We start from the raw sequence: 24,355 nt of genomic DNA, 5'->3' as shown, positions 1-24,355 counted from the left end.
CAGGTGGGCGCGGGGAGGCCGGGCCGTGCCGCCCTCGCCCCGACACCGGCGCCTGCGGGCCCCCAGCCCCGCCGCCCTCGCCCCGACCCCGCCACCTGCGCGCCCCCGGTTCCACCGCCCTAGTCCGGGCCCCGCACTCCTCACTTCTGCTTTCCCGCCGCCCTGGGCCCCTGCCACGGGCCCTCGGCCCCCGGCCCGTGCGCCCCGCAGAGGCTGCGCAGGGCGCGGCGCGGGCGCGGGGCGGCGCGGGCGGCGGCGGCCGCGTCTTTCTTCTCCCGGCGGTGATGTCATCGGGCGACGGCGGCCGCGGCCGGGGGGCGGCGGCGGGGGCGGCGCCGGGCGCCCGCGGGTCCCTGCGCGGCTGCCGGGGAGGCGCCTGACCGCGAGCCGGGGCCGGAGCGCGCGCGGGGGCGCGAGCCGAGCGGGACCCGCGGGGCCGCGCGCGGGCTCCATGGGCGCGGAGGCGGCGGGGGCGGGGGCGGCCGCGGGCCGGGCCGCCGCTCCGAGGTGAAGGCGCGCGCGGCGCCCCCCCGCGCCCTGCGGAGCGCCGCAGCGATGAATTCGGCCGAGCAGACCGTTACGTGGCTCATCACCCTGGGCGTGCTCGAGTCGCCCAAGAAAACCATCTCGGACCCGGAGGGCTTTCTGCAGGCGTCGCTGAAGGATGGGGTGGTCCTGTGCCGGCTGCTGGAGCGCCTGCTGCCCGGGACCATCGAGAAAGTAAGCGCCGCCGCCGGCGCCCGGCCCCGGCCCGGCCCGGCCCCGGCCCGGACGCCCGGGATGCGCGCGGGGGCACCTGGCGCGCGCCGGCTCGGGGCCCGCGCGCCCTCCTTTGTGCGCGGACCGGGCGGGCGCGGGAGCTGGGGGCGCCATTGTGTGCGGGGCGGCGGGGAGGGGGCGCGGGCCGGGGGCGTCCTGCGCGCGGCGGCCGCCGGCGTCCGCTCCGCGCTGGCGTTCGGGCGCTCTCGCTGCCCGGGGGGCTCGGCGTCGGCCCCTGGCTGCGACCTGCGGGGGGCGAGCTCCCGTGGCTTTGTCCGCGCGGATTCGCGGTGCGTTTCCGCAGCTGCGGGCGCGGGTCGCGGTGAGTCCCGCGGCTTGTGTGAGCTGCTGCGTTTCAGGTTCAGGTTCATCCCGGGGCGGGGCGGACGCCGCCTCCAGCGCCGGGGGTCCGGGCGGCTCCGCGAGCGCATCCGAGTTGGTGTTGGTCTCCCGCGAGCAGCTGGCCGGGGCCCGGGGCCGGGGCCGGGGCCGGGGCCCGCAGGAGCGCTCTCCCCACGACCCGTCCCTGCGTGCAGGCAGCTGGCGTCCTGGCTCCGGCGTTCTGGGTTTTGGCGAAACGGAGGCGCACCGAAATTCGGCAGAGCGATCTCGTTTCTAGGGGCGGCCTCTGGCCCCCCGCGGGCTGGCGGACGCTTTGGGGAGAATAAAATGTTAATTAGGCGACTTGCAGAAGTAGAAGGCTGGCTCTTCTAAGTTTGCGCGTGTTCTGGTGCTACATTTAAAATTAGGTCACAAACCATTTTATGAGGGAGGGATTCTGCAAGCTGACCACTCTCGGGTTTTTTATTTTTATTTTTTGATTTTGGAACGGATTGCTGAAAGCGGCAGACGCATTGTGGAAGCGACAGCTGCCCGCCAGCCGGCGGAGTAGACTTGCTTGTTCTGAAAGAACCGGAAGTCACGGGGAGACCTGGGTTCTGGATGGGCTCAGGAGCCTGTCACCTCCAGGGCCCTCGGGAGCCGGTGCTGGGAGCGACAGACAGGTGTCGGAGGCACCGAGACGCGCGCCCAGTGCCCCAGAACAGGCTCTGGGGGACGCAGCCCGGGCTGCGAGCAAGCAGAAACTTCTTGGGCCGCGCCAATGGACACGTGCCGGTCAGGCCGTGTGGTGTCTGGCGCGTTAGCTGTCTTGGCGTGGACGCCGGACCTCTGCAGCCGGGTCACCCCTAGAACAGGAAGTGGGCAGAGTAGGCCCAGCCCCAGCCGCCCGCCTGCTGCGCTCTGCAACTCTGGTCCTGTGGAAACGCCCTGGGCCCGGGCCACTCCATCACGGCCACCCGCCGTGGTCCGTGCCCTGTGGCTCAGGGGTAGGTTTTGGGGGGTGAAAGGCTGGCTGTCCTCTGCCTCCGAAGTCCTGGCGTCCACAGGTCCCAATTCCTGACGAGCGTTCCTCCTGTGAGCGTTTGCGTGCCTACCGAGTAACAGACGCCACGCACACGCCTGCCGTGTGCCAGCGCGGTCCCGGGATCTCTCTCCTGACCAAGGAGCCTGCGGGAACCTGGTGGAGCCTCTGCGTGGGACTGAAAGGTCTTCCGGGGACCTGGCTGCCCCCCGACGCACCCCACCCAGGGCCAGGGGAGAGCGAGTCGCTTGGCGCTTCCTGCTTGCAGATTTGCGACTCGCATTTGGCCCGAGACTGGCCGTCGGCACAGAACCGAGAGGCTTCCCACACGCCTCTTATTAAGAACACATGTCCTGATGTGTTTCTCAGCTGGGAAAAGGGTGAAAGAGCGGGGAGGGTGTTGCTTGCATTCCAGACTGTTCTTTGAGGGGCACGTTGGCTCTGGGGTCCTCGCGGGGGGCTGCTGCGTTTCTTTTCGGGCGGGAAGTTAGAGGGAGTTGGAAACTCGATGTGAGCAGTGTTCGCCTCGCTGCCAGCGGTGCCGTGGCGAGAAGAGGGGGGGCCCAGGCGCGTCCCCAGCCTTCGCGTCCGAGGGTCCGCTCGGGTCGTCTGCAGTAGGCACTGCGCGGGTGGTGGCGAGTCGCTCCTCTGACCAGCCAGGGGCGCCCAAGCCCTGGTCGCGCTGCCCTCGCTTTAGCCGTCACTAGGTGATGTGGTCCAAGGAGGTGAAGTCGGGACACAGACTTTTCCGAGGGTGGAAAATGACTGAGACGTGAGCGGAACCCAGGGTCTGCCTGCACGTGGCTTGTGAGTGCAGCAGGTGCAGTACCACGAGGGACCCGGGCACTTGGTTCTTTCTGTGTCCCGGCCACGCCTGTGATCCACGCGACCTGGAACTGTGCCGTCCGTGGAACACCACTCTGCAGGATGCCCCGGGGGTGCGCCTCGTCCCCCAGTCTGCGGGCAGAAGGCTGAGGTCAAGGTGTTGACCCGCCTGTGCTCCCCTGCAGGCGCTGGGGGAGGGTCTGTGCCAGGCGCACTGAGCTCTGCAGCCCCCTGGCGGGTGGTGACCCAGCCCCCGCCTTCCCAGGACGTCCTCTGGCAGCCCCTCTTCTGATCAGGACCCCTGAGGTCCTGGGTCAGGGCCGCACCGCAGCGTGGCCTCAGCTGCTTGCGTCTGCAGTGACCCCATTCCCAGACGAGGCCGCCTGCTGAGGTGCTGGGGTTAGGACTTCCTGTGAATTTAGGGAGGGGGCAGGGGCGGGATTCAGCCCACACCTGGTCGCAGGGTGCACTGGCCTGGGTGGACATCCTCAGCACTCAGTACTCACCCGCCTGCGTGCTGGCTGGTGCAGGGGAGACAGGACACGCAGTACCAGGTCCTCAGGACGTCGGTGTGGGGGGAACTCGCAAGCCGCGGGGCGGGAGAGAGCCCGAGAGCAAGGAGGGGTGGGAGCTGGTGACTTCCAGAGCTGCGGTCGCGCCAGCAGCCCCAGGTCATCCGCCGGGGGTCAGGGACAAGAAGAGGCTGCTTCCCCACCGGTGCTGCCTTCGCCCCCTCTCGGTCTTGGGATGTGGGGGCTGCAGGATTCCCAGCTCTGGGACTGAAGTCTCCGTGGCCGCGGGCCGACGCTGGGAGCGCTCGGTGTTGGGAATGCGCCCTGGCCCTGGGGACCTGGCACCGTCGTGGCCGCGCCCTGCGGCTGTCCCGCGCTCGTGGCTGCGTGGAGGAACTGCTCACCAGGTTCCAGACCAGGCCGTCTGCAGACTGGACTTTCAGGAGCTCAGCTTGAACCCTGCAGATGCAGAGTGGGGCTCCCGAGTCTTCTCACCAGCCCTCCCGCCAGGGTTCCAGAGCGGGCCATGTTCCGACAGTTCCTCCGGGGACCTCAGCGTCACGTCTCGGCCCTGAGTGAGCGGGACCCTGCCGCGGCCCCTGCCGACTCGTGCACCATGGAGCGGTTAGGATTGAAATCCGGAACCTCTGCCGAGCGCCGGCTGGAGCCGCTGAAGCGTTAGCGTCGGCGTCGCAGTCACGCACGTGCCCAGCTCACGCACGGGGAACGCACCGGCAGGTGGACACGTTTGCACACACACGGCTCCCTGAGGGTGCGGAGGGCCTGGGCGGCGGCTCTGCGTGTGGCGGGTGCTGTCCGAGGCCCGGGCCCTCGTTCTGTTGATCCGGGTGAACCGCCTGGAGTCCTGCCTGGAGCGCTGCGGCCGCTTTTCTCTTTCCTTTAAGAAAATGTGTCTGCCCGGAGTCGCTGCTACCACGCTAGCGTCCTTCACAAACGCCCGGCTCGTTCCTGATGTCCCTTTGGCTGGCGAGGGTGCTGGGGCCTGAGCATGCCTGCCCAGGCCGCCCGGCTGCACGTGCAGGCCGCTGCGTGCAGGCCGCTGTGTGCAGGCCGCTGTGTGCAGGCCGCTGCGTGCAGGCCGCTGCGTGCAGGCCGCTGTGTGCAGGCCGCTGTGTGCAGGCCGCTGCGTGCAGGCCTCTGCGTGCAGGCCGCTGCATGCAGGCCGCGTGTGCAGGCTGCTGTGTGCAGGCCTCTGTGTGCAGGCCGCTGTGTGCAGGCAGTTGTGTGCAGGCCGCTGTGTGCAGGCCGCTGTGTGCAGGCAGTTGTGTGTAGGCCTCTGTGTGCAGGCCGCTGCGTGCAGGCCTCTGCGTGCAGGCCGCTGCGTGCAGGCCTCTGCGTGCAGGCCGCTGCATGCAGGCCGCGTGTGCAGGCTGCTGTGTGCAGGCCTCTGTGTGCAGGCCGCTGTGTGCAGGCAGTTGTGTGCAGGCTGCTGTGTGCAGGCCGCTGTGTGCAGGCCGCTGTGTGCAGGCAGTTGTGTGTAGGCCGCTGCGTGCAGGCCGCTGTGTGCAGGCGGCTGCGTGCAGGCCGCTGTGTGCAGGCCTCTGTGTGCAGGCCTCTGTGTGCAGGCCGCTGCGTGCAGGCCGCTGCGTGCTGCGCAGACTTGGTGGTCCCTGCGCTCAGGAATTTACGAGCCAGAGGCCAGCAGTGTGAGTGAGCACCCAGACACAGAGCAGACTGTGGTGCGCAGGGTGGGCACGGCGGGGGTCACAGGGTGGGGGAAGGGGCTGGGGGCAGGGCCCCCAGGGGGCACAGGCCCCTGCCGGGGCTCCCGCCCTCTCTCCTGGCTCTGACTCCGGGTTTCCTGTGTCAGGAGCCAGAGTGACACACACCCCTCCGTGGGTAACGAACCTTTTAGACGGAAGTGCGCGTGCGCGGTTCTCCCACTGGCGGCCGTGGAATGCTGGCGCGGCTGGGGAAGAGCTGGGCTGAGCTGTGAGGCTGCTGGCGGCAATGCGTGAGCCTGGGGCTTGGCATCCCCTGCCAGCTGGAGTTTGCCCTGCCCTGTCACTGCAGGTGGGAGGCAGCAGGTGCACAGCTGTGCCCTGCGAGACGCCAGGGCCTGCGACTGCCGGTGCTCCGGGCAGGCAGGCCTGGGCTCCCTGCTGTCATTTGCTATGTGACTTGGGGGTCCCCGCTGGCAGGAGTGGCTGCTGGGGGTAGTCGGGTGGTTCAGGGCCAACGGGTGGACGTCCCAAGGGCCAGAGCCTTTGTGAGCAGGACGTGATGGCTCCTACCGCTTGGATAGGAAGCTTTGCCCACCCTGCCCAGAAACCCGAATCCAGAATTTGAACCTTAGAGCTGCCCGGATCCAGGAATACGTCGGGGGCACTTTTACAGCTCTGGGGGCCGGCAGCCCCTCCCCCGAAACAACGCGCTGTCTGGGCTGTGGAACCATGGTTGCAGCCAGGGCGGCTGGTCAGAGCCAGGTCTCGGCAGCTGCTCAGCGCGCAGCTGCTGCCCGGGAGGCCGGGGCCGGAGCCCAGGGACTCGGGTTTCACTTGTATACAGTTTCATGCAGGAGACAGGCCCGGAGTCACAGATGGGAAGTGGGGCCCGGGCTGCCTGTGCCTGGGGCCACCCCCACCCTGCTTCCCAGGTGCATTTCTGACCCCTCTCTGGCCCCACCCTTGGTCTACACAGCATTTCTGACTGTCCCTCCCTCCGTCTACACAGTGAGGGCTGCGTTTCTGTCCCTGCCCTCCGTCTACACAGTGAGGGCTGCGTTTCTGTTCCCGCCCTCCGTCTACACAGTGAGGGCTGCGTTTCTGTCCCTGCCCTCCGTCTACACAGTGAGGGCTGCGTTTCTGACTTCTTGCTCCGTCTTCGGGTCTGTGCAGTGCTTCTCGGAACCTGTGTGTTGTAGCACTAGCTGGGAACTTGGGGCTTTCTGAGCCCGACTGGCAGCGCTCAGCCGGTCTGTGCGGTGTTGCTGGAGCCCAGAGGACCGGGGCGGCTGCAGGTGTTCGTGTGTAGAGCTCACGTCAAACACCGTCATTCCCATTTGTTTAAGTGTAACCAGGGCAGGGCTGGTGCTGTGGCCTGGTGGGTAAAGCCGCTGCCTGCAGTGCCGGCCTCCCACACGGGCACCAGTTCAGGTCCCAGCTGCTCACTGCTGACCCAGCCCCCTGCTAGTGCACTGGGAAAGCAGCAGAGGACGGCCCAGATTCTTGAGCCCCTGCCACCCACGTGGGAGATGTGGAAGAAGCTCCCGGCTCCTGGCTTTGGCCTGGCCCAGCCCTGGCCACGTGGCCATCTGGGGAGTGAGCCAGCGGATGGAAGCTCTTCTCTTTCTCCCTCTCTCTCTGTAACTGACTTTCGAAATACACAAATCGTTAAAAATGTAATTTTTACTGGTGCAGTTACTGTGTGGAGCTAGCGAGCCGCTGGGTGCCCACAGACACCCAGGCACAGCCACGCACGTGGTCCGTTCTGGGGCCTTCCGTGGGGTGTGTCTGTGGTCTCCGGTGAAGGAGGGCGCAGGCCTCCAGCCCAGACTGTGCAGGTGTCCGAGACAAGGCAGTGCAGACGGCTGGGCACGCTGCACCCTGCGCAGCCGCGGAGAGCCGTGCACACCGGGTCCGAGTGGCTGGTGCCCCCGGGACTCCGGGAGGTGGCCCCCGGGCAATGATGCACAAACCAGCCTCGGAGGATGTGGTGCTCGGGCCCAGGGCTCCGGCCACAGCTTCCCCATGGAGAGCTAGCGTCCCGGTTCTCCCTTCTTTCTGTCTTTTTAAAAATTTATCTATTTATTCAAAAGGCAGAGGTACAGAGAGAGAGGTCTTCCATCTGCTGGTTCACTCCCCAGATGGCTGCAATGACCAGGCTGGGCCAGGCTGAAGCCAGGAGCCAGGAGCTCCATCCGGGTCTCCCACGTGGGTGCCGGGGCCCAAGCACTCGGGCCGTCTTCCGCTGTCCCAGGTGCATTAGTTGGGAGCTGGGTCAGAAGTGGGGCATCCGGGACTCACACTGTGCTCCCACGTGGAATGCCGGCACCGTGAGTGTGGCTTAACCCACTGCCCCACAGCGCCGGGCCCTGTCCTCCCTCCTGGAATCTGCACTGGCCTTGACTTGTTGGAGCTATTGGACTAGGACGGGACAGCTCTGTGCTTGCTCCTCACCTGGGCCCCAGGGGCCTTCGCCTGCGTCCACGCTGTCAGAGCCTCCCCGCCATGAGGATAGACCCAGGCCTGGAGGCTGGCGGTCCGTGGCCACACAGGGGACGGCTCAGTGGCCCCTGTCTGGGTGGTCCTGGACCCACCTGTGCCAGACGCTGGACTGAGCCAGCCAGTGTCGGCAGGTACCCACCGAGCCCCCCTGGGACTTCCCTGAGTGTGCCGCCGAGGTCGTGTGGTTTGTCACCGTGGCCAGAGATGACAGGTACATAGGGACACGCGGCCCTCAGCCAGGGGACATGCGGATGCACTCAGACACAGGGGACCTTGTGCACTTGGGTCCCTCACTCCTGAAACACGCACTCGTCCCCTCCCCAGGTCCCCTCTCCTCCGTGTCTGGCAGTGCCGTTAGGACTTGGCAGAGGCGAGGTCTGCGCGGTGCCCCCTGCTCCAAGGACTGTGGCTTCGGCAGCTCTGCACCCGGCCGGTGGGCATCTCGAGCGGCCTCCCACAGGCTCACCTGTACCTGTTCTGCTTTTTAAAAACATTTCCAGGGCCGGCGCTGTGGCACAGCGGGTAAAGCCCCCTGCAGTGCCGGCATCCCATATGGGCGCTGGTTTGAAAGCTGGCTGCTCCTCTTCCGATCCAGCTCTCTGCTGTGGCCTGGGAAAGCAGCAGAAGGCGGCCCAAGTGCTTGGGCCCCTGCCCCCTCATGGGAGACCTGGAAGGAGCTCCTGGCTTCAGATCAGCCCAGCTCTGGGTGTTGTGGTCATTTGGGGAGTGACCCAGCGGACAGAAGACCTCTGTCTCTCTCCCTGGCTCTGCCTCTGCCTCTCTGTTACTCTGCCTTTCAAATAAACAAATAAATCTTTTAGAAACCAAACGTCTCCTTGACTCTCTCTTCCTCGCTTCCTGCTGGAGCTCCATTTGGGCTGTCTGGCCGCGGTTTCTCACTGCTGGCGCTCTCCCTGTCTCGGTCCCTCCTGGATTCCGCCCTGCTCTGCGGCTCCCGGGGGGCGCCCCTCACTGCGTTCCGGAAGGGACTCCTCCTCCCCGCCGTGTCTCTCTTTCCTCTGAGTTCTCTTTGGAATTTATTCCCCAGCTCTGGGACGTTACTCAGGTATCCAGGGTCTTTCAAGAGCGAGGCTGGCGAAGGGCCTGGGGGTGCGGGTCAGGGCGCACCGAGGGGCGGGGCTGTGGGGCGCTCTCCGTCCAGAGACAGCTGCTTGGCTTGTGCCCTGGTAGTGCAGGTTTCCCTGCCACCCTTGACCCTTGACCTTTGACCCTTGTCCCCGCCTGTGCACCCCACGTGCTGGGCCTCTGTTTCCCTTCTAGAATCTGCCTCAGACTCCGGCCGGGGCGGCCGGGTGCGGCGGGGCCTGCATCTCACTGCTGCCCCTCACCTCACCTGGGTCCTGACCGCACCTGGAGGCCTGGGGCTCAGGTGCCATCCGGGTTTGTGAAAGATGACACGTGCCTTCACGTTTCCTCTTCTCTCTGATGTTCTAGTGGGAGTTTTCAAGAAATAATTTAAAAAAATGTGTTTATTTATTTGAAAGGCAGAGTTACAGAGAGGTGGAGGCAGAGGGAGAGAGAGAGAGAGGTCTTCCACCCCCGGTTCACTCCCCAGATGGCCGTAACAGCCAGGGCCGAGCTGAATCCGAAGCCAGGAGCCACGAGCTTCCTCCAGGTCTCCCACGTGGGAGTAGGGGCCGAGGACTTGGGCCACCTTCTACTGCCTTCCAGGCCACAGCTGAGAGCTGGATCGGAAGTGGAGCGGCCGGGACTCGAACTGGAGCCCGTGTGGGATGCCAGCCCTGTGGGTGGCAGCTTTACCTACTACGTAAGGCACTGGCCCCAATAAATAATTTTTTGGAGGTTTATTTGTTTATTTGAAAGGTACAGTGCCAGAGATGGGAGATGGGAGATGGGAGTTGGGAGATGGGAGAGGGAGAGGGAGAGGGGGAGGGGGAGGGGGAGAGGAGGGGGAGGGGGAGGGGGAGAGGGAGAGGGGGAGGGGGAGGGGGAGAGGAGGGGGAGGGGGAGGGGGAGGGAGAGACTCTCCATCTGCCAGTTCACTGCCCACAGGCCGCAGTGGCTGGGGCGGGGCCGGGATGAAGCCGGGAGCCAGGAGCCCTCCTGGTCTCCCTCGGGGCGGCAGGGCCAGCGCTCGGGCCTGTCTCTGAGCCTGCCAGGTGCATCAGCAGGGAGCTGGGGACTTGAGCTGACACTCCAGGATGGGATGCGGGCACCCAGATGGCGGCCTCACCTGTGCCATGCGAGGCCCGGGCTGGAGTGATTTAATCTGATTGGGAACTGGAGCCGTGTGTTGCTTAGAGTGACAGATACCACTTCCCATCTCGATTTTCTGTGCGGGGCTTTCCTGTTCCAGTGGTTGAAAGGGCTCTGGTTTTCTGGTGGTATTTTGTGTGTACGTTAATCGTCACACACCGAGGAGCGGTGCGGGGCCCGCCTGTTCTCCAAGGAAGCCACGTGTGATTCAGAACCCCTAGACGCGTCTGTCAAACACCGAGCCCCTTCCGGTCCCTGGGAACTTGCCTTGGGCTAACGTGGGAACGCACAGCTGCAGGTTGGTTTGGGGTGTGCGTGGTTTCCTGCTGCGAAGTCGGTTGGGACAGGCTGATTTTTGTTAGCAACGCCTTCCTGGAGATGGTTCTGTTCTGGGTTATTTGTTGATGCCTCCCTCGGTTCTCAGGGCCAACACCACGCGTCCACGCTAAGGCGCTTGACCACCAATTTCCTGCCGGCAAATCTTTAAGTTCGGGAGACACTTCTAAGTCTATCGCAAAACTTCCGGAAGTCTTTTCTCGGGAACTCGGATTTTCTCAACAAGCCTGTTGCTTCCTGAGCACGCTCCCAGTGGTGGGCCCTGTCATTCCAGGGGTGCTGGGTGACGCTGGCCCGAGTCCCCGGCCTCTATGGAGGGCCGTGCGGGGGGAGGAGAGGCCGCCTGCACTCGGGGACCAGCCCCACGCCCTTGCTTCTGCTGATGTCACTGCCGGTCCTGGGGGCGAGGAGCCCGCCGAGACCCCTGTCTGTGGCCCCCCCGGGGAGCCTGCGCAGCGCCCCCTGTCTGTGGCCCCGGGGAGCCCGCCGAGACCCCTGTCTGTGGCCCCCCCGGGGAGCCCGCCAAGACCCCTGTCTGTGGCCCCAGGGAGCCTGTGCAGCGCCCCCTGTCTGTGGCCCCGGGGAGCCTGCGCAGCGCCCCCTGTCTGTGGCCCCGGGGAGCCCGCCGAGACCCCTGTCTGCGGCCCCGGGGAGCCCGCTGAGACCCCTGTCTGTGGCCCCCCCCGGGGAGCCCCCTGAGACCCCAGGCGTCAGGAGATCCTGGCCCTGGCCGCCAGTCTTCCCGATGGAAGCAACTTCCTGTGCTTGCTGTCGGTGGTTAGTGCATTTTCGTTTTGTCTATAAATAGCGCACGGTCACATTCTCTACAGACTTATGGCAAAGGGGAAACCGGCAGGAAGTGGCACAGAGACCACACCTGGATGTGACAAGGGACCAGAACTGAGGGTCATCGGGCGCTCTCCATGAGTGACAAACGGAGCGAAACGCCATCTGGCGTCCAACAGGGAAGCAGGACAGCGGGAGAAAATATTTACGCTCTTCACTGGACGAGAAATTGATGTTCAGACCGTACGAGAAGCTCAGCTCAACGGCAAACCCCAAAGAATGCAATTCAATGCAAGTGATCACACAGATGCCTCTCAGAAGCCAGCAGGCATGTGAGGACCTGTCAGCACCGCCAGCCGTCAGAGCACACGTCCTCTCCCCCCGTCAGACTGCTGGTATCAGAAAGTCAAGAAACAGCGAGCGCTGGCCAGTGAGCGGAGGAGGGGACACTTGGCGTCAGCACAGCTGCTGTGGGAAACAGGATGAAGATTCCTGAAACAACTAAAAATAGAGCCACCGCTGGACGCAGCGGTCCCGCTGCTGGGTGTGCGTGCAGGGACACGCGATCATTAGAGCAAAGAGGTTCTTGCACCGCTCACATAGCCGAGAAATGGAGTCAGCCGAGAAGTCAGCCCACAGATGATGGAGCCGGAGTGGCGGGGGGCTCCACGCACAGATGATGGAGACGGGGGGGGGGCTCCATGCGCAGATGATGGAGATGGGGGAGGGGCTCCACGTGCAGATGATGGAGACAGGGAGGGGGTTCCACGTGCAGATGATGGAGACGGGGGGGGGCTCCATGCGCAGATGATGGAGATGGGGGAGGGGCTCCACGTGCAGATGATGGAGACAGGGAGGGGGATCCACGTGCAGATGATGGAGACGGGGGGGATCCACTCGCAGATGATGGAGACGGGGGGGCTCCACTCGCAGATGATGGAGACGGGGGGGCTCCACGTGCAGATGATGGAGACGGGGGGGCTCCACGTGCAGATGATGGAGACGGAGCGGGGGGGGCTCCACGTGCAGATGATGGAGACGGGGGGGCTCCACTCGCAGATGATGGAGACGGGGGGGCTCCACGTGCAGATGATGGAGACGGGGGGGCTCCACGTGCAGATGATGGAGACGGGGGGGCTCCATGTGCAGATGATGGAGACGGGGACCTCCCTGTGCAGTGGATGCGTGTGACCAAGCCGTACAAAGGGTGAAATGTGCCATTTGCAGCAACGTGGTTGGAACTGCAGACATCAGGCTAAGTGTGGTCAGCAGGCGCAGGGAGACGTATATGCGTTCTTGCTCAGAGGTGGGAGCGATGATTGGAAGCTGGCAGGGTGGTGATGGGGACAAGGGTAGATGGAGCTTGGCCAGCAGGTGGCAAAACAGTGGAGAGAAGGGACGCCTTCGAGAACTCCACGGGCGGTCAGCGAGGCACTGGGGCCCCCACCGGTAACATAAGGCCTGGCGAGGGAGGCGTCAGTGGTCTGATCTGATCTGTGCGCCTTGTGTGCACGTACGGAACCATCACACTGCACCCCAGCAATGTGTATGATTACTCTTTTTTAAATTTTTTTTATTTTTTGACAGGCAGAGTGGACAGTGAGAGAGAGAGACAGAGAGAAAGGTCTTCCTTTGCCGTTGGTCTACCCTCCAATGGCTGCCGCAGCCGGCGCGCTGCAGCTGGCGCACCGCGCTGATCTGATGGCAGGAGCCAGGTACTTCTCCTGGTCTCCCATGGAGTGCAGGGCCCAAGCACTTGGGCCATCCTCCACTGCACCCCAGCAATGTGTATGACTACTCTTAATAAAAATTCCACAAGAAAATGCTGAAGGAGCCGGCAGCGCCAGCTAAGCTGTTGGGCGCTTCACGCTGAGCACACGTGCTGCTGCGTTATCCACTGTACCTGAAGCAGTGATTAAAGGGGCGCACACGTTCACTCCCGGCCTCTCTGAGCAGTGCGTTCCCTGGGGGCGCGGCCGAGGAGCTGCCCGTGGGCGGGCCGGCCGTGGCTCTGCAGAGCGGCTGTTGGCGACCTGTGGGGTAGACGGGACTCAACCGCAAACACTGACTTGTCTGTAGTGCAGCGTCCGCCGCGAGAAACGAGAAAACTGACCCACTCAGGCTCAACGTAAGTAGCAGGAGAGAGAGACCACCAAAGACAGAATGGAAACCAGAGACGTAGGGAACAAGATGGTTTGGGAAAACCGACAAAACCCAAACCAGTAAAACTGACGGTGGCCTGTCAGGGGGGAGGGGGAGAGAGGCCTCGGGGAGGCGGCACTGCCGCTGTGCCCTGTCGGAGGACGGGAGGATGTGACAGACACCTCTCCCCCGATGTGCCCTCCGACTCGGGTGAAAGGGACAACTTCCTGGGAGATGCTGACTCCCAGCAACCCCAGGAAGAAACCCGTAGCCAGCATGGACACCGACATTCTACAGAGTCTTCTAGAACAGTGAAAATGACGTCAGTGCATCCCAGCTCCACCTCTGAGGTCAGCGCTATCCTGAAAACAAAACCCAACACAGTCATCACACAAGTGAGGCTGTGGCACAGGAGAATGACCCTCATGGACATAGCTGTAGCCCTGAAAACATGGCAGGGGCCGGCGCTGTGGCGTGGAGGGCTAAGCCTCTGCCTGCAGCACCGGCATCCCATATGGATGCCAGTTCAAGTCTCAGCTGCTCCTCTTCCCATCCAGCTCTCTGCTGTGGCCTGGGAAAGCGGTACAAGATGGCCCAGATCCTTGGGCCCCTGCACCCACGTGGGAGACCCGGAAAAAGCCCCTGGCTCCTGGCTTTGGATTAGCACAGCTCCAGCCGCTGTGTCCATGTGGGGAGTGAACCAGCAGATGGAAGACGTCTCTCTCTCTCTCTAACTCTACCTCTCAAATAAGTAAATAAATGCATCTTAGAACAAACACACACCGTGGCAAGTCAGAATGAGCCCTGTGTGAAAAGGTAGCCAGAGAAGCTGTCCCAGGAAACTAAGGGTGGTTTGACATCTGAAAACCAGCGGACGTGACGCAGAATGTCGACACACAGGAGAATGCACAGCACAGTATGGACAGAAACTCGCCCCAGACTCAGGGGAGAAAGCCAGGGGGCCCCTGAAAACCCACCGGCCTCATCCAGCCCGGGGTGAGAGGCCGGGCCTCCCCCAAGGTCAGGAGCACACCAGGGGAGCCGGGGTGGGGGGCAGAGGCCATGTGCCTCCCCCAAGGTCAGGAGCACACCAGGGGAGCCTGGGGGGGCGAGAGGCCATGGGCCTCCCCCAAGGTCAGGAGCACACCAGGGGAGCCGGGAGGGGGGGCGAGAGGCCACGGGCCTCCCCCAAGGTCAGGAGCACACCAGGGGAGCCGGGGTGGGGGGCAGAGGCCATGTGCCTCCCCCAAGGTCAAGAGCACACCAGGGAGCGGGGGGGGGGGGCGAGAGGCTGGGCCTCCCCCAAGGTCAGGAGCACACCAGGGAGCGGGGGGGGGGGCGAGAGGCTGGGCCTCCCCCAAGGTCCGGAGCACACCAGGGGAGCGGGGGGGGGGGGGCACGAGAGGCCACGGGCCTCCCCCAAGGTCAGGAGCACACCAGGGAGTGGGGGGGGGCGAGAGGCTGTGCCTCCCCCAAGGTCAGGAGCACACTGGGGGAGCCGGGGCGGGGGGTGAGAGGCCGGGCCTCCCCCAAGGTCAGGAGCACACTGGGGGAGCCGGGGTGGGGGGCAGAGGCCATGTGCCTCCCCCAAGGTCAGGAGCACACCAGGGGAGCCGGGGGGGGGGGGCGAGAGGCCACAGGCCTCCCCCAAGGTCAGGAGCACACCAGGGGAGCCGGGGGGGGGGGCGAGAGGCCAGGCCTCCCCCAAGGTCAGGAGCACACCAGGGACACCAGGGGAGCCGGCGCTGCCTGTTCTGTTAGGCCTTGAGCTGGAATCTGAGTTGGTCCAGGCAGAGGAGAAAGAAGCCGCAGGTGTCTGGATTAGAAAGGAAGAAGCAAGACTGCTTTATCGCGGACTGCGGGAGAAAACAGGTCGCGGTCTACAAAGCAGCAACGGGAACCAATAAGTGAGTTTACCAGGCTTGCAGGAGGAAAGACTGATCCACAAAAATCAGTTGCATTTCCTCATACTTGGCACCAAATGGTCAGCAGATTAAATTAAAAATAACATTTAAAATAACAAAAAAGAAAGAAGAGTGAAATGCTTATGGATAAACCTAATGAAAGATGAGAAAGGCCTGTGCACTCTACACCAGAGAACCAGCGACACGGAGGAGTGTTAATGTTACCTGTTAACACATGGAGACACAAAGCGTTCTGGGTCAGAAGTCTTGCCATGGTTAAGATGTTAGTTCTTGCCACATTGATCCTTGGATTCAGCAGAATCACAATCAAAATCCAAGAATGTATTTTTGGCAGGGGGAGGTAGAAATTGACAGATGTTTCTAAATTTACATGAAAAGCCGAGGACCCAGAATAGCCGACACAAGTGTGAAAGGGGGAGAGAGTTGGAGGACTTGGTTTCCAGGCCTCTTCTGCAGCTCCAGTAACTGCAGCAGCCCGAGGTGGAGACAGAAATAGATCAAGAGGGCAGGACAGTCCAGAAATAGCCCCACGCGCGCAGACAGCTGCCCGTCCACACGGGCGGGCGCAGGGGCAGGTCACCCGCAGGTGTCGTGATCAGCAAACGGGGCTGGGTCGACGCCCGGCCTGCATTTTCAGCCGACACCTGGTACGGCACACAGAAATCAATTCAGAACGAACCTCAGATCCAAATGGAAAACTGTGAATCTTGTGGGAGGAAACATTTGTGACTGTGAACCAGACTTCTTAGGTAGGATGACAAACACTGACCCCTGAAAGAGCCGACGCTGGGCTTAATCAGAGGGAAAGCTCTGTTCTTGGAAAGACGCTGTCCGGAGGAGGGAGCAGGCCGTCGGCTGAAAGGAGACTTGCAAACTGCACGTGCGGTCAAGCTCTGGGGTCCAGAATGTAAAAAAGCTCTCAAAACGTGATGATAAGGACTCAACCCAATCTAGAAAAGGGGGCAAATGGTTTAAACAGTGGGCGGAGTCGGAGAACATCGACAGTGTCAGATAAATGAGTGATGAGAAGCCCGGCCTTACCAGTCGGCAGGGAAGTGTAGATCAAGACCACAGTGAGGGGACCGGTGCTGTGGCGTAGCGGGTAAAGCCTCCTCCTTTTTTTTTTTTTTTATTTTTGGACAGGCAGAGTGGACAGTGAGAGAGAGAGACAGAGAGAAAGGTCTTCCTTTGCCGTTGGTTCACCCTCCAATGGCCGCCGCGGCCAGCGCGCTGCAGCAGGCGCACCGCGCTGATCCAATGGCAGGAGCCAGGTACTTCTCCTGGTCTTTCATGGGGTGCAGGGCCCAAGAACTTGGGCCATCCTCCACTGCACTCCCGGGCCACAGCAGAGAGCTGGCCTGGAAGAGGGGCAACCGGGACAGAATCCGGCACCCCGACCGGGACTAGAACCCGGTGTGCCGGCGCCGCAAGGTGGAGGATTAGCCTAGTGAGCCGCGGCGCCAGCAAACCCTCCTTCTACAGTGCTGACATCCTCTATGGGCGCCGGTTTGAGACCCGGCTGCTCCACTTCCGATCCAGCTCTCTGCCATGGCCTGGGAAAGCAGTGGAAGGTGGACCAAGCCCTTGGGTCCCTGCACCTGCATGGGAGACCTGGAAGAAGCTCCAGGCTCCTGGCTTCAGATTGGTGCAGCTCTGGCTGTTGAAGCCAATTGGGGAGTGAACCAGCAGATGGAAGACGTTTCTCTCTCTCTCTCTCTCTCTGCCTCCCCTTCTCTCTGTGTAACTCTGACTTTCAAATAAATAAATACGGCCGGCGCCGCGGCTCACTAGGCTAATCCTCCGCCTAGCGGCGCCGGCACACCGGGTTCTAGTCCCGGTCGGGGCACCGGATTCTGTCCCGGTTGCCCCTCTTCCAGGCCAGCCCTCTGCTGTGGCCAGGGAGTGCAGTGGAGGATGGCCCAGGTGCTTGGGCCCTGCACCCCATGGGAGACCAGGAAAAGCACCTGGCTCCTGGCTCCTGCCATCGGATCAGCGCGGTGCGCCGGCCGCAGCGCGCCGGCCGCGGCGGCCATTGGAGGGTGAACCAATGGCAAAGGAAGACCTTTCTCTCTGTCTCTCTCTCTCACTGTCCACTCTGCCTGTCAAAAAAATATAATAAAAAAAATCAAATAAATAAATACATATATTTTTAAAAGACCACAGTGAGGTACAATGGAGAGATGTGATGATCATTTCCAACGTTGGCGAGTACGTGAAGGAAGCAGAATTGTCCAGCGGCTTCCGAGAGCCATTTGCCAGTTTCTTAAAATAAGAAAGACACCTACCGCCCGTTTCACCCGTTTCACTTCGAGGTGTGCGCCCCAGAAACCGGAAATGACGCATCAGAGCAAGCCCTGCACGCGGTGCTGGCGGCAGCTTTACTTGTCACAGCCACACACTGCAGACAAGACAGGTGCTTTGCATCCAGGGATCTGGGACTGTGGTCACGTGAGGGCTGCCTGCCAGCAGTGGAGAGGATGAATTTGAAAATTACAGTCAGCGGGGCCGGCGCTGTGGTGCCCTAGGTTAATCCTCCACCTGTGGTGCCAGCATCCCGTATGGGTGCCGGTTCGAATCCCAGCTGCTCCACTTCCAATCCAGCTCTCTGCTGTGGCCTGGGAAAGCAGTGGAAGATGGCCCAAGTGCTTGGGCCCCTGCACCCACTTGGGAGACCTGGAAGAAGCTCCTGGCTCCTGGCTTCGGATCGGCTCAGCTCTGGCCTTTGCAGCCACGTGGGGAGTGAATCAGAGATGGAAAACCTCTCTCTCTGTTTCTCCCTCTCTCTGTAAATCTACCTTTCAAATAAATAAATAAAACCTTAAAAAAAAAACTTACAGTGAGCACAAGGAGCCAGAAGAAGTGAATACTGTATGATCCTGTTTATGTGCAATTCTAGAAAATGCGCCGGAACCCAAGTGGCATTGCCTGCCTGGGGACACGGCGGTGCGGTGGGTGAGTGCATAGGACGTGGCACAAGGGGACCTTCGGGGCAGAGGGTGTGGCCGTCACCTGGTCCCCGCGGTGGTTTCCTGAGGGTGTGCTTACATCAGAGCCCGTGCATACGAGCAGTTGTACCACGCTGCTACGTGACGCGTATCCCGGGACAGTCTCCACCTGCGCGCTGATGTTGCTGCACGTAGTGGGGCTTCGCTTCCCTTTACTGGCTGACCATGCGCTCGAACCTAACGGAAGACACATATAGGGTTTTGATAAGCAAAGGTAAATGGTGTCCCTACATTAAGAAAAGTTTATTCATATTTAATTGAAAGGCAGAATGACACGGAGAGAATGATAGAGAAAGTTCTCCCGTCCGCTGGTTCACTCTCCGACAGCACACAGCGGGCACGGCTGGAGCAGGCTGAAGCCAGGTCCTGGAGCTCAATCCAGACGGCCCAGGTGGGTGGCAGGGGCCAAGGGCTGGAGCCATCGCCTGCTGCCACCCAGGTGTGCATCGGTGGGAAGGTGGGACTGCGACATGGGAGGCTGGCGTCCCAAGGGGTGGTCTAACCTCTGCGCCACAACACACACCCCTCCGTTAGCTCCTGGCAGGCTGCCCACCGTCTTCCCTGAGTTGTGGCAGCTCTGGAGACTTAACCAGACTGGCCTACTCTCTCATGGGGAGAACACGACGAGAGAGACTGCGGGAATCGGCTGTTATTCCAGCCCCGGCAGAGGAACCCGACTGGCCCTTGGCAGCTGGGCCGGTGAGGGGTTATGGAGGCCTCAGCCGTTGTGGGTGAGCAGCTGAGACCAGGCGAGGGGTGTCCTGCACTGTGGACAGAGGGGCCTTGCGAGGCTAGGGGCGGGCGGGAGCCAGGTCTGGCACGGGTGGGGGAATGGTGAAACAGAGTGTGCCAAGGGCCACCGGGGCAGGTGGCATGGGTCTGGTGGGCCGCTCATTCGTGAAGGCTGTGAGCTCAGCGTGGCGGACCGATCCCCAGGGCTCAGCCTCAGCAGTGGCCAGGTTCTCCGCTCTGTGTGTCTCCTCCCCTTTCATTCATCCGAGGGGCTTTCGAGGTAAGGACGGGGGTGCTGCCCAGAACCACGCCCCCGCTGCGTCTCTCGCAGTGGACACAAGTCCAGCTTGGGTGTCGTGAAGGCATTTCAGGGTGCCGGGGTCTCACGCCGCAAAGGTCAGGGTCAAGGTGAGGAGCGCTCGCGGCGTCTCTCCCAGGTTTGCATCTCCTGGGAAGGGCTCGGCGTGTGTCACAGGTCAGGAGTGAAGGGAGGAGATGCGGGCGGGATCTGGGGGCTTCCTTCTCAGTGACTGGTCGATGCAGCAGCGTTGCTGGGTGTTACTGATGGCAATTTGGGGCATTAAGACTCGCGGCTCGGCTGTCTGCACGTGCATGGGTGCTGGCGAGTGACTGACGTCAGGGCCCGTCACACCTGCGTTTCAGGTTGTTTCCAAGTCACGATGGCTGTTTGTCTTTTAAGGGTTTGGTTTAGCTGGCTGTGTGGTCCTTGGGTTTGAGTGTGTATCAGAATCAGCAGGAGGCCTTGGGAAAACACAGGCTGTTGGAGTGTACCCCAGAGTTTCCCATTTAGTAGGGCTAGGCTGCTTTGGGAATTAATTCTTCCTTCCTTTCCTTTCCTCCCTTCCCTCCTTTCTAATTTATTTGTTAGAGAGAGAGAGAGAGAAGAGAAGAAAAGAGAAGAGAAGAGGAGGGGAGGGGAGGGGAGGGGAGGGGAGGGGAGGATTAAGAGATGGGGCCAGTGCAGTAGGTTAATCCTCCACCTGCGGCGCCGGCATCCCACATGCGTGCCGGTTCTAGTCCCAGCTGCTCCTCTTCCCATCCAGCTCTCTGCTGTGGCCTGGGAGGGCAGTAGAGGATGGCCCGGGTCCTTGGGCCCCTGGACCGGCATGGGAGACCCGGAGGAGGCTCCTGGCTCCTGGTTTCAGATTGGCACACTTGTGGCCATTTGGAGAGTGAACCAACGGACGGAAGACCTTTCTCTCTGTCTTTCCCTCTCACTGTCTATAGCTCTACCTCTCAAATAAATAAATAAACATTTAAAAAAAAGGAATTGAGAGAAATCATGTATCCACTGGCTCACTCCCCAAATGCCTACAACAGCCAGGGCTGAGCCAGGCTGAAGCCAGGAGCCCCGAACCTCAGCCCAGGTCTCCCAGGTGGGTAACAGGAACCCCAGGACTTGAGCCGTCCCCTGCCACCTCCCAGGGCGCTCAGGAAGCTGGGTTAGACGCAGAGGCAGGACCCGAACCCAGGCACTCTGTTATGGGATGTGGGCATCCCAAGCGGGGCCCCGCCCACTGCCCCAGGGGTGGAGAATTTCCGACAGTCTCGGGTGCGGCTGACTCTGCTGGTCCCTGGGACCCCCACCGGAGTACCGGTCAGCACGCAGAGCTGACTTCTGAGCAGGACCTCGCCGGGGCCTTGCCCACGCTCTGAACTGTGCTCAGCCGGGGCCTCGCCTTGGCCGTGCGGGCAGTGGCTCCCCTGGCCTGTGCCCACACGCTGGCCAGCTTCCCTTCAAGTGTAGGGCAGACTGCCCAGGCTGCTTCCCAGGGTTTCCGGTGCCGTTCAGCGTGGGGGTAGACGGGCACAAAGAACTCCCACACGCGGAGCAGGTGTTGAGGTGCTGGTGCCGACCCGGGTGGCTCTTCTTCCAGTCCAGCCCCCTGCTGTGTGCCGAGGGAGGCAGCGCTGATGGCCCAAGGGCTCGGGTCCCTGTCACCCTGTGGGAGAGCTGGATGGAATTCTGGCTGCTGGCTTCAGCCTGGCCATTTGAGGAGTGAACCAGCGGATAGACGATCTCTCTCTCTCTCTCTCTCGTCTCTCCCTCTCTCTCTATCTTTCTGCCTTACAAATCAATAAATAGGGAAAATAAATAAATAGAAATATTTTTAAAATCCTGCTTGGGTTGGAAGGGGAGTCCGAGTTTTCCTCAAATAGGATCCCGGTTTGTTTCTGTGCTTCGTTAGTGAAGCAGAAGAGAAACGTCATCTCTACTACAAGTCCAAGAGCAGGAGGCCCACGCAGATGTGAGGAACCGATTCACTGCTCTCGGGGCACGCGAGGAGGCAGCTTCGGGTCCTTCCCTGCGGGCCGAGAGTGTCTCAGGAGACTCCCGGAGACCAAGCAGGCGCCGTTCCGGGATGCTCTCTTCACAGCACCGCCTGGAAGGGAGCACGGACCAGGCTGGCTGCGTGACTCCGAGTCCTGGGAGCAGCCCCAGGGAGGGCCTGGGTGCCAGTGTCGGGACACACCAGCCACCTGCCACTCGCCCTGCTTGGGGCTGTCGCCTATCCCCACACTGCCCCTCCGGGACGCGGTGCTTGGAGTCCTTATGTCCTCTGACACCCGCCGGATGGCCCAGGGTACGGTGGGGGTGAGAGAGGGGCCACGTGCATCGCCCTGCAGATGGCTCAGGGTACAGTGGGGGTGAGAGAGGGGCCACGTGCATCGCCCCGCGGATGGCTCAGGGCACAGTGGGGGTGAGAGAGGGGCCACGTGCATCGCCCCGCGGATGGCTCAGGGCACAGTGGGGGTGAGAGAGGGGCCACGTGCATCGCCCCTTGGGTGTCTCAGGGCACAGTGGGGGTGAGAGAGGGGGCCACAGGCATCGCCCCACGGATGGCTCAGGGCACGGTGGGGGTGAGAGAGGGGCCACGTGCATCGCCTCTTGTGTGGCTCAGGGCACAGTGGGGGTGAGAGAGGGCCACGTCATCGCCCCGCGGATGGCTCAGGGCACGGTGGGGGTGAGAGAGGGGCCACGTGCATCGCCCCTTGGGTGTCTCAGGGTACGGTGGGGGTGAGAGAGGGCCACGTGCATCGCCCCTTGGGTGTCTCAGGGTGCAGTGGGGGTGAGAGGGGGGCCACGTCCACCTGTGCAGTTCACTCAGGGTGAGCAGCAGTGGGGGGGTGGGCGCAGGGTGAGAGGGCTGCCTGGGTGACAGGTGCAGTTGGCGACGGCGACGCAAGCACTCCTTTCTCTCTCTGTCTCTCCCTGTGCCGGTGTCTCCCTCTCATCCCCGAAGGGACAGAACATACGTGAGGTCATCGGCAGCTCATGCTGGCCCCGTGGAGCTGAGGACAGGAACGCGGGGCAGCTGCACACACAGGCAGGTCCTGCGCGTGGCCGTCTGGAGCGCAGGTGATGGGAGCCGGCCAGCTGGTGAGCGAGCTCAGTGGGGCCAGGATCTGCTCCTTCGCAACTGGGGGATCAGAGGCGTAACCAGAGCCCCTCTCGGCAGTGTTCACTGACCCCGGGCCCTGGCGCGTGCGCACAGGAAACGCCTGGCCGCCGGGAGCTGCGGTTCCAGGAGAGGGCAGGGCAGCAGGCGGGCGGTGGCCCTGGCCGGGGCCGCATCTCAGGGAGGGAGTGTGGTTCCGAGGCAGAGCTGAGCGGCATTTTGCCGGCTGATTCTGTTCTCAAGCTGTTTGCCGGTGGTTCCTGTCGTCAGTAATGGATCCTCATCTCAGACGCACGGTGGCCTGCTGCACGCGCGATGGTTTTCCCGCGAGTCTGACACTCAGCCGTGTTGCGGCCACGTCGCTTGCGCAGTCTCAGTCCGAGGTTCGCACAGTGGAACGGCTGAAGACGCGTTTCCGGAGCACAGGCATGCTGTCAAGTGTCATTTGACGGCACAGCTTTTTTTTTTTAATTTTTTTAAAATTTTTTTTGGAAAGGTTTATTTATTTGAAAGCCAGGGTTACAAAGAGAGGGAGAGACAGAGAAAGCTCTTCCAGGCGCTGGCGCAGTTCAGGCCAGGGCTGGGCCGGGTTGAAGCCAGGAACCTGGGACTCCAGAGGCTTGAGGACTTGGGCCGTCTTCCACGGCCTTCCCAGGCACGTGAGCAGGGAGCGGGACAGGAAGTGGAGCAGCCTGGACTCAAGCTGGTGCCCACATCGGATGCCAGTGTTGCAGGCAGCAGCTAAACCCACTGTGCCACAGCACCAGCACCCCTCCCTTTAGAAATTACTTTGTGTGTTTTTTCAAATATTTGTTTATTTGAAAGTGTCACGGGGTGGGGGCAGGCAGGGGCGCTTTGACTCCCATCAGTGGCACCCACCTTCAGTCTTTAGCTGTGTCATGCGATTCGTGGGACTTTAAAATCTTCACTTCATTAATTCACGGAACACATGATACACGTGCCGTCCCGCCCATCCCTGTGTTGAGGCAGACCAGGTGGCCCGCAGACACGCACTCTGCTCGTGGAGTGAGTGGCGCAGGGCGGGGCGTGGGCCGTGCCTGCAGCCAGGGCAGGATTGCAGTCAGGGTGAGGGTTAGTACGGAGTGACACCTGAGCAGAGAAGGGGGCGGGAATGGCCCGTGCAAATGTCCTGAGGCAGGAGCAAGGCCAGGTGGGACAAAGGGGGCCTCCGGATGGAGTCTGGGTGGAGGGGGAGGGTCCCAGGACAGTGGGATCAGGGTGGACAAGAGAGCAGTCAGCTGAGGTGGCCTCGGAGGGGACAAGGGAGCAGACCGCAGGGCCGCGTCCTGAGTGTCAGGACTTCGGCTTTTCATTGTCAGTATCAGATGGTTTTTAGAGCGGTTTTGGGTCCCTGGAAAAACTGAGCAGAAAAGGGGTTTCCGTATGCTTTCCCTTCATCCTCCCAAGTTTCCTGTAGCCCCCCCCCCCTTTTAAACAGATTTATTTATTTGAAAGGCAGAGTTACACAGAGAGAGAAGAGGCACAGAGAGAGAGAGAGAGAGAGAGACAGAGAGAGAGAGAGAGAGACAGAGGTCTTCCATCCGCTGGTTCACTCCCCAATTGGCAGCAACAGCCAGAGCTGCGCTGATGCGAAGCCAGGAGCCAGGAGCTTCCTCCAGGTCTCCCACGTGGGTGCAGGGGCCCAAGGACCTGGGCCATCTTCTACTGCTTTCCCAGGCCACAGCAGAGAGCTGGATCGGAAGTGTAGCAGCCTGGGCTCGAACCGGCACCCATATGGGATGCTGGCACTGCAGATGGTGGCTTTACCCAATTGCCACAGTGCCAGCCCCCTCCTGTATCCTTTAAAAACACTTTTTAAAAGTGTGAGAGAGAGCAGGCTTGCTCCCACTTGCTGGCTCATTCCCCAAATCCCAGCAAGGGGCAGGGGTGTCACAGTGACACTTAAATTTCAACGCGGCTTTGGGAGGGGGCATTCACACCAGAGCAATTATTAGCTCACGCCCACGGGTCACACTGGGGTGCTTTGGGTTCTGACACACTCATAGCGTCGTCCAGGGGCTCTGCACCCGCTCAGGCCCTCTGCCCCGCCAGCCGTCTCCCCTGTCCTCGCCAGCCGTCTCCTCTGTCCTCAGTGGCCGCAG

General features: G+C 62.2%; 1 protein-coding gene across 2 annotated transcripts in view; it reads left to right on the top strand.

The window, feature by feature from the left end:
* The first annotated feature begins 469 nt into the window (after positions 1-469).
* ARHGEF7 (Rho guanine nucleotide exchange factor 7) overlaps positions 470-24,355 on the top strand; it is a 171,967-nt gene continuing 148,081 nt past the window's right edge. The window contains exon 1 of one of the 2 annotated variants that reach the window (XM_070048561.1): positions 470-720. In XM_070048561.1, the coding sequence (XP_069904662.1) occupies positions 556-720 (165 nt within the window). In that variant the 5' untranslated portion in view covers positions 470-555. The remainder of the gene's footprint in view (positions 721-24,355) is intronic. The other variant, XM_070048562.1, reaches the window with a different exon arrangement.

The sequence above is a fragment of the Oryctolagus cuniculus genome, chromosome 9 (assembly GCF_964237555.1).
Source record: "Oryctolagus cuniculus chromosome 9, mOryCun1.1, whole genome shotgun sequence".
NCBI lineage: Eukaryota > Metazoa > Chordata > Mammalia > Lagomorpha > Leporidae > Oryctolagus > Oryctolagus cuniculus.
This window is presented reverse-complemented; position numbering and strand designations above follow the sequence as displayed.